This window comes from Aspergillus pseudotamarii, assembly GCF_009193445.1.
Source record: "Aspergillus pseudotamarii strain CBS 117625 unplaced genomic scaffold BDV38scaffold_23, whole genome shotgun sequence".
In the NCBI taxonomy this organism is placed as follows: Eukaryota; Fungi; Ascomycota; class Eurotiomycetes; order Eurotiales; family Aspergillaceae; genus Aspergillus; species Aspergillus pseudotamarii.
This window is the reverse complement of record NW_022475037.1, coordinates 88,696-97,000: the sequence shown is the minus strand read 5'-3', so window position 1 is coordinate 97,000 and position 8,305 is coordinate 88,696. Positions and strand designations below refer to the sequence as shown.

Below are 8,305 nucleotides of genomic sequence, written 5' to 3'. Positions count from 1 at the left end.
GGATGGTTCTAAATACATTTCCAGAATATTCATCCGTTCTTGTTTTTCAGTCCACGCTAAGCGTGTCTTTTCCAATTTCTGGTAGAACTAGAAGATAGTGTTGCATCAAAAGGTCAAGGCTGTCACTAAATTGCTGAAACAATTGGCCTACACCGGCCAGCTCTTTGCTTTCGTCGGACCTAATAACATTATCCATGTCTTTCCAAGAACAACATCATCAGGTAAGACTACACCGTGAAGCCACTTATTGCTTATTATCTCGAACAGGCTACCAGAAGCGTAGAGAACAGTTAATGCGCATACTAGGCAGCTTCAGTTTGTCTGAGTTATTCATACCCAACGCCTAGTATGCTTGGTTGTGTTCCCTCACGCAGAAGCTTCTGGTAATACGCTCTGATTCCTTTTGTATTCTCGATCACCTGTAAGGCTTTCTATACCCCTGAATTCCAGTTCAGCGAGGAGTCCGTAGCCAGGAAAGTCAGACAGTTCCTCCTCCAGGGCGAAGATCGAAGATTAAAGTTACTCTCACCTTGCGCGGTACTGCACAGTCAAAATCTCCAGTATACATTACTGCCAGCTACTTGCTGCTTCTGTTTCTCTATCTATAGGGTCGGAAGGATGAGAAATCGAATCGATTTTCTATCCTCTCCACATATAAGTCTTCGGCAGGGGTCGTGAAGAGCTTCCCGGTCGCTTGCATTCATGACATGGCTTGAGATTGCTTCCTATGTAATAATTCATCCTAGAGCATGGGGTAGGAGTGAATTGTGTATCTTTGATCAAAGTAGTAGGTAGGTTCTTGTCGCTAGGATATGAACAACCTGTCTATGACAGCTAAACTGGTTAGCACTCTTGGTCGGATAACCTGGTGTAGTGGATAGCTGTCTAAGTATCTAGACAAGTACCGCGTGTATGCTTGAATAGCAGACAATTTAGATTGGCTGTGGTGGCTAGCTAAGGATATGGCACCAAGACATAATGAGCGGAGAGAAACAGATTCTTGATTAGAGCGACCTAACTAAGAAGAGCAAAGAGCTTAGACGATAGGAAAATGGAAAGCAAAGCGAGAAAAACTTAGAAGAAAGAAAAAACAAAAAAAAGAAAAGAAAAAGAAAAAGAGAAAAAGCAAAAAGGAATTGCAAAGCAGAGATGTCTTTATGAAGAGAGTCCACAGTAAGCAGTAATGAGCAATGGTAAGTAACAGTAAGCAGGCCAACTAAGCTCCAGTACTTGGCTTGACGTTCTCCTTTCTGGTGTCTTCCTTCTTTGGTACTTCCTTCTGAACTTGTTTCTTTCCCTGGTTGGCTTTGTGCCGATTGTGCCATACGTCAACCCCTTTGGTCTCGCATATGAATGCGATCCCTGGTAAGCCTGCCAACTTCGAATATAGAGCCCAATCTGCATAGACAAGCCAGCACTGGGATTCAGTTTCGAAGATTTTGTCAATTTCGAAAATAAAATATGGAGGGAGTCTATTGATCCATTCAGCCAGGGAATCCAGACCGATTTGTCCCATGCTGGGGTGCACATGGATAGAAAAGTAAGCCCGCAGAGTAGCGGGGCCAGGGAGAGAAAATGGGGCATAGGACCCGGGGAGCTTGAGCCGGATTGAGCTCGTTCCAGCGAGTAAGCCATATGTAGGCTTCTTTGGCGTATCTTCCGCCCTCAAGTCCCTGACCAACTCGGCGAACTCAATATGTTCGTGTTTCTGGCCTACGGCCTTCGCAATAGCTGCCGAGAGCCGTGCCGTCAAGGATACCTTGCTACCAGGTATATTCGCGGTTGGATCTTGGAAACTGGTGGCCGCCACGACCTCCGTAACCCTTTCACGATTGTCCACAGACCGAGTTGCCAAGTGAGACCAGCAGCAATCAAGTATGAAAATCACGTCCACGCCATCTATTTGTGCTTTGTCATCCACACTGCTGAATAGGGCAAAAGAAGCTTGAATGTTTTTGTTTCCTGGGCCGCACAATAGAAGCTCGCCACTTGGGCTCTCCCTGCCATGGCCAGCGTAATGAACCATGACGAGCGAACGGCCGTCACATGTCAGGCCTTCGCCAACCATATCCATAAACTTGCGTCTAAGACCCCATCCCGGGACTTTGTCGCCCGCTGGGATGATGTATTCAATAGCCGAAGGGAATCCGAGACTACGTAGGATCATGTTGAAGTTTTTCGTATCACGTTCTGCCTTCGTTTGGTCGGCTTCCCATCTGACCGCGAAAGGAATAACCTTCTGATATTGCCGCACTCGAGTCTCCATGGCAGTTTCGAGACACAGTTTAAGGTCACTCGCCTTTATGGTATCTTGGGGTTGAGTCGTTGACATATTGCAGAATTGAAAATAAAAATTGAAGATAGGACTGGAGATAGGACCGAAGATAGGATCGAAGACAGGATCGAAGATGAGGAGTGAAGAAGAGGATCGAAGAAAAGGATCGAAGAAGAGGATCGAAGAAGAGGATCGAAGAAGAGGATTAAAGACAGGATTGAAGATGCAGAATACTAACAAGGATTTTACGTGTTGCTTAAGAAGTTGTTGAGTAGGGAAAAGAAGTAAGAGTAGAGAAAGGTAAGGGCAGGGAGACGGTATATATAAGAGTCATTGTGAGATGAATGTTGTAAGAATGTGGTCACTCTGACTTAGTCCAAGCTATTCAATGAAAGATCTGTGACTCCATATCAAGATATTCAAGAGTTGGTTGACACGGCTAGTGACATTCACTTCTTCATATAGTATAGGTTTTTTTTTTTTCTTTCTTTCTTTTTTTTTTTTTTTTTTTTTTTTTTTTTTTTTTTTTTTTTTTTTTTTTTTTTTTTTTTTTTTTTTTATCGGGCGTCTAGGAGGTAATCACTAAAATTCATACACAATTTCTAGATGATTATAATAATACAGGAGCTATATTGGAATTCTTTCTCTCGAATTCAAGGGTTTCTTCAGGTGACTCAGTAATGACATATGACCGTACCGAAGTTAGTAGAAAGCTATCAGAGAATGCTCACGTTGAAGTCAATATCAGATTCATATCGAGGATTCCTCTGATCGTGGAATGTGATCTGGACTACTAAATCCCGACCTCTAATCACTACGTCGACTCGTGCCTTTCATTCAGCATCCTTATTGAATATGTGGACCCAATGCTATGGAATCTTTATTTATCAACCATGGGAAACAGCGGTCGATCTCTACATTCCCTATCCCCACGGACGGCCCTTCGCTAACACAAAGATATCAGACGCTTGAACAGTCATGGCTATTCTCTTCATCCTAGTGGATGAAGTAGCATACATATGGCCCGCTAACTTCGAAGGAAACGGAAAACTTGAAAAATAAAGATGTGGCTACCTCTGGATCGACCAGGGGTTATTACACTGAATAAAGAACAATGCGTAGCTGTTTATAAGGGATACTACGTGTCCGCCACCGGTTAAGTGACTAGAGAAATTGAACGAAATATTCTGGGAAACGATACTTGCAGTCGGATCCAGTGTGGGCTCCCTCTTGTCGCTGTTGCAGCCATCTTTATATGACTACACTCTTAAAAACAGAGAAAACGAGCGCTTTTATTGACACCCAGGTGGATCGATTCACAGCAAACACATACATACGGAGTAGGTAGACCATTGGAGGATAGTCTGTCGCTCCGCTATATTATACTGTGTAGTAGTAACCCTATTATTATTATATCCGCTGGTTGGATCCCCACTCGAGTTTTGCCCCACTTGATCACCACCGTCCAAAGTTTGAAAGCGATCATCGTAACGTCTCGTTGTGCTTTCCCTGTTGAACTCCAGGAAAACCTGACCGCTATTTGTCTTAGTAGATCTTGAGATCTACTTCAATCTCAAATAGAGATGCTGCTAAAGAATTAGCTGGGAGATGTCTCACTCTAGTATGGATTTCCGATCCACCCGTTGCTGCAGACCAGATTTCCATCAATTCGATTTATCGATAAGATGTAAATCAAATCCGCCGGATGTTTCAAACCCTAAACAAACGTCTCGTGCCCAAAGTCTTACGCAACCAATTTTTAATTTTCCCTTGGAATTACCTGTCCCAAGGGGATCTAGAACGATGAGTGGACGCCGAGGCAGGTTTGTTATTAACTTCACTTATCATATGAAGTGAAATGGAGCGATAAATAAATGGGCCACGGCGCAGTTGCCAGGTGCAACGGCCCGTGTTTACGTGCGCTTTTCACTACCCCTCAGCGAATCACTGCAAAACAACGTCACATCAGTAGCCCTAACAGTAGAGGGGCGATCGAAACATGACGTTGCAGTTAATATAATGACTCTTGTGGGGACGTCTAACTTCTGGAGGGGGTGGTTGGGGATGTTGCCTGTTTACCATGCTATTCTCACTGATTCCCGATCATCTTCACTTCTTGGACTTCACTTTGGAATTCGTTCACTTGAATACAGATTCTATCCTCGTTGCCGACTTGACCCTGGATTTTTCCCACTTCACTGGACTCTCACGTTCCTCTCCAAGCCGACTCACGAAACGTCCAGACGCGCCGGCTGCGAGTCGATCTAGGAAACGCCGATCAACGGTCTTTCTGGATGCACTATGGTTTGCCTCAGATTGCACTTGAAGAAGAAGCAAGCCTAATTATGCATGAAAAGACCTCTCAGCAAAAGTCAGCGAACTTGCTGCTCTACACCATCTAATACCTCTTCCTCTTTCTCTGACTCTGACTCTGCAACATGACTGCTTTTATCACGCTTCTGGTAGCCCTGTTCCTAGGCTGCCAAGTGTTTGCAATTCCATACGTCCCGTCCCATCTTCTGTATTCAGCGCAGTACAATGGATCCATTGCATATCTGTTACGGCCCAGTAGTAACCATACTATTGAATTCCTCTCATTGAACATCTCCCAAGACATTGACAGCGCCCAGCCCCAATATACCACCTTACTGGACGATGCGTCGTTTCAGCTTGACAAGCAAAACCCCGTCCATATTCCGGCTATCGACCAACACGGCATTTTAAAAGTCTATACGGGAGATTGCCAAAATACTTCGGGGTATGGTGCCTTATGGCAATTCGTCCCGGATGCAGCGAGTTCCACCGGCAATGGAACATGGGAGAGAATCGAGGTAAATGGGACCGGTCAGTCGAACATCAGCCCTCATGGGCCAAACTATCTCGCCGCTGGTTTTACATACGCCTCCACCAATACAACTAACAGCTCTTTCTACGCCTTTGGTGGAATGTGCCCACTTGCAAGTGCCTCCGAGGCCACCTGGATCACTGCCGCCAACTACTCTCAGTCCATGATAGCCCTGGAACCTCCCAAAACCGATGGTCTAACTTCCTACCGGCTCTCAGCGACCGGTGACCGCGCACCTCCAATCCCTGAAGCTGGGTTCACGATTACTCCGTTACAGGCAACATATAGGTCTACATCCAGTGGCACATTGATACAACAACAAGATTTTCTGCTGATCGGAGGCCAGACTCAAAACGCATTCATCAATATGTCACAGGTTGCTGTCTTTTCACTGCCACAGAGCAGCTGGAGTTTTGTCACGATTGATTCTACACAGAGCCTGGGCCGAACGGAGCTCGCCATCCGGGCTCCCTCGGCAGTGGAACCTAGGTCCGGCCATACAGCCGTCCTTTCGCCAGATGGAAGTAAGGTGGTGGTCTTTGGGGGCTGGGTTGGTAACACCAGCATTCCTGCCAGTCCACAGTTAGCTATCCTTGAGCTAGCAGCAGACTCTACAGGCGCCGAATGGGCCTGGAAGATCCCGCCCACCGGAGACGCTGGGGTAGCGGAGGGAACTGGAATCTATGGACACGGCGCAACAATGCTTCCGGGCGGAGTGATGATGATCACGGGCGGTTACCATATAGCACAGTCAAGTAAACGATCTATGACTGGCACCGAGGTTAACTCGGCAGTTCTCATGTACAACGTTACTTCGGGTAAATGGGTTTCCTCCTACTCAAACCCCGGTTCTTTTCAGCCAGATGGCATATCCAGATCGTCCGTATCCCGCAGAACTGGGCTTGGTGTCGGACTCGGTTTAGGTATTCCCTGTGTTGCGGGGGCGGCTGTTTTTCTTTGGTTCTACTTCCGGCGACGGCGAGTACGCCGAACTCGAAACCAGATGCTCCGCGAACTATCTTTGGGTGCAGAACGGTCTATTTTCTGGAGCCCGGAAGAGTCCCATCTGGCTAGCAGTACTCACAGGCCTCCCCAGATTATGGCTGAAAGAACAGGCCTTCTAAGGGAACCCTCTAGTCCCACTAAAAACAACCCGCTGCCTTTGAATGCGAGAATGTACAGACCTCCCGCTCAATGTAATGAGTATAGGCGAAGCGACGGGACCGGTGACATGCATCCGATTGATGAAGAAGATGAGGCACATGGTGCAGCAGGTGGAGATAGCACCGGTTTATTGCCAAAGGTGACTCGTATAGAGCTTTCTCCTGAGAGACCCACAGCCTTTGCAACGAGCATCGGTCGACCTAACGAGGGACAACCTTCAGAGCACGCTGACAGAGAATCTTCAAACCTTTCGGACTTCTCGAGGCCGGTAGCTCATCCATCTCGCGGTATTATCGACAGCCATCCGGGCCAGCCAACCAGTGGACGTGCATCCCCGGAAAAGCCGAGTTCTGCATCCAACCAAAGTCGGGACACTTGGAGCCGACCTAACAGTACCGTGATCTCTCATGAACGCCGGTCTTCTGATTCATTTTCAACTGCCCATACAACGATTTCACAACGACAAGCAGAAGGCGAACATCTTCTACGAAACGACCCTGAACCGTCCTCTCCAATTGACCTTATGCCAAGACCTCTCTCTATCTCAAAACCGAGGGCTGAATGGATCGGCAATGTCCGACGAGTGCTCTCTATGACACGAAAGCGGCCCCAGTCATCTGAAGATGGCAGTGTTGCCTCTACGGCTTCGGGTATCGACAGAAGGAGTGCCGTGCTTGGATCCCCAGGGCCTTTGTTCGATTATGAACTTGAATCCAAGCTCCCTCGGCGATCCGTCAGTGCCTCAGCGGAACTATTTCGCCGCAAACAGGGTGCTAAAGACTGGGGAACGGGCAATATTGTTTCACGTGAGTTGACTGGGAGGATGACACGCGATGACTTTGGATTGGATGGAGTGCTAGATCTCAATGATGGCGACTGGGATGTGGAGGGCGCAGCAGAGAACCGACGCGTCCAAATCACCTTTACCGTGCCGAAGGAGAAGCTGCGAGTTGTCAATGCTACGGCCAATGATATGGACGATATCAGCGAGAAGTCCGTTAGTCGAAGCAACAGTCGGTGATGATCTTGACGTTAGTCTGATATGACATATATACACATCGAACGTGTCTATCGTTGACTATATCAACGGTAGAAGGTGGTGGACTAAATAGCCTGAACGGTCTGAATGTTGGGTAGGAAGCACCAGTGTTCCTGCCAATCCAGCGTTAGCTATCCTCTAACTGGCAGCAGACTCTACAGGGGTCCGCCGAGGCAGGTGCGGTCGTTATATGAAAATGGAATGGAAGGAGCAATGGGCCATAGGGTTGTCACCAGCACGGGTGCTTATACTACAACTCCGCGAATAGCTTCAACAATGTCGCTCCAGTAGCCCTAACGGTGGAGGGGCATCCGAGGTCGATATCATGGCTTTGGCGGTCTAAAGTCAGCGCCGGCGGCGGTTGGGAATTAGGCAGACATTGGAATTGTTGGGACTTATGATGCTATCATGACCGATGCAGGCGGTCATCTTCCACCTTGGGTTCTCAACTTCACTTCTGACTTCTTCTCTGATTCAACCACCTGTCTTCAAACATCTCTTTCTAGCATTCAGTGAATAAGATACCTTGTTCCCATCTTCAAGGAAGAATTCTCTCATAAGATTGCTCACCACACTACAAAAATGAACACTTTTATCCTCACTCTCTTGGTAGCCCTCACCATGGGCTGCCCCCCCATATACGCCATGCCAATCAGTGTTGATTTGGCTAAAACCAAGCCATCGATTTCCACCTACACTAGGCTTAGGGTTGGGCACGCTATAAGCATCCCTTTGATTATTGGGGTAGTTGTTATCATCGGCCTCTACCTCCAGCGCCAGCGAAAGAGAGTAGAAAATCAAGACCGCGACAATTGGCTAAGGGAGCTCTCGCTGACAACACAGCGGAAGATCCTCTGGCATCCAACCGACCCCTACTCTTCCTGTGAAATAAAAAAGCCTCCCAGGGAAGCAATTACCTCTGTGCCCCAGCCGCCACCAAGGTGGTAAGATAACCCTAAGATCATAGCATGAAAGAACAGAC

The 8,305-nt window shown here is 47.4% G+C and overlaps 2 protein-coding genes across 2 annotated transcripts; one reads left to right on the top strand and one right to left on the bottom strand.

Moving 5' to 3' along the window:
* Nucleotides 1-1,216: 1,216 nt before the first annotated feature.
* Nucleotides 1,217-2,332, bottom strand: BDV38DRAFT_282349 (uncharacterized protein; the record flags this gene model as incomplete). The annotated part of the gene is made up of 1 exon (XM_032059768.1): nucleotides 1,217-2,332. One exon carries the CDS (start codon nucleotides 2,330-2,332, stop codon nucleotides 1,217-1,219), a length of 1,116 nt encoding a protein of 371 aa, XP_031914103.1.
* A 2,115-nt stretch (nucleotides 2,333-4,447) lies between these two features.
* On the top strand, nucleotides 4,448-7,535 carry BDV38DRAFT_292445 (uncharacterized protein). The gene has a single exon (XM_032062009.1). It carries the CDS (start codon nucleotides 4,714-4,716, stop codon nucleotides 7,303-7,305), a length of 2,592 nt encoding a protein of 863 aa, XP_031914102.1. The 5' UTR covers nucleotides 4,448-4,713; the 3' UTR covers nucleotides 7,306-7,535.
* Nucleotides 7,536-8,305: the final 770 nt, after the last annotated feature.

Bases quoted from the DNA above. Each gene is read 5' to 3' on its own strand.
- BDV38DRAFT_292445 (XM_032062009.1), top strand. From the start codon at position 4,714: ATGACTGCTTTTATCACGCTTCTGGTAGCCCTGTTCCTAGGCTGCCAA.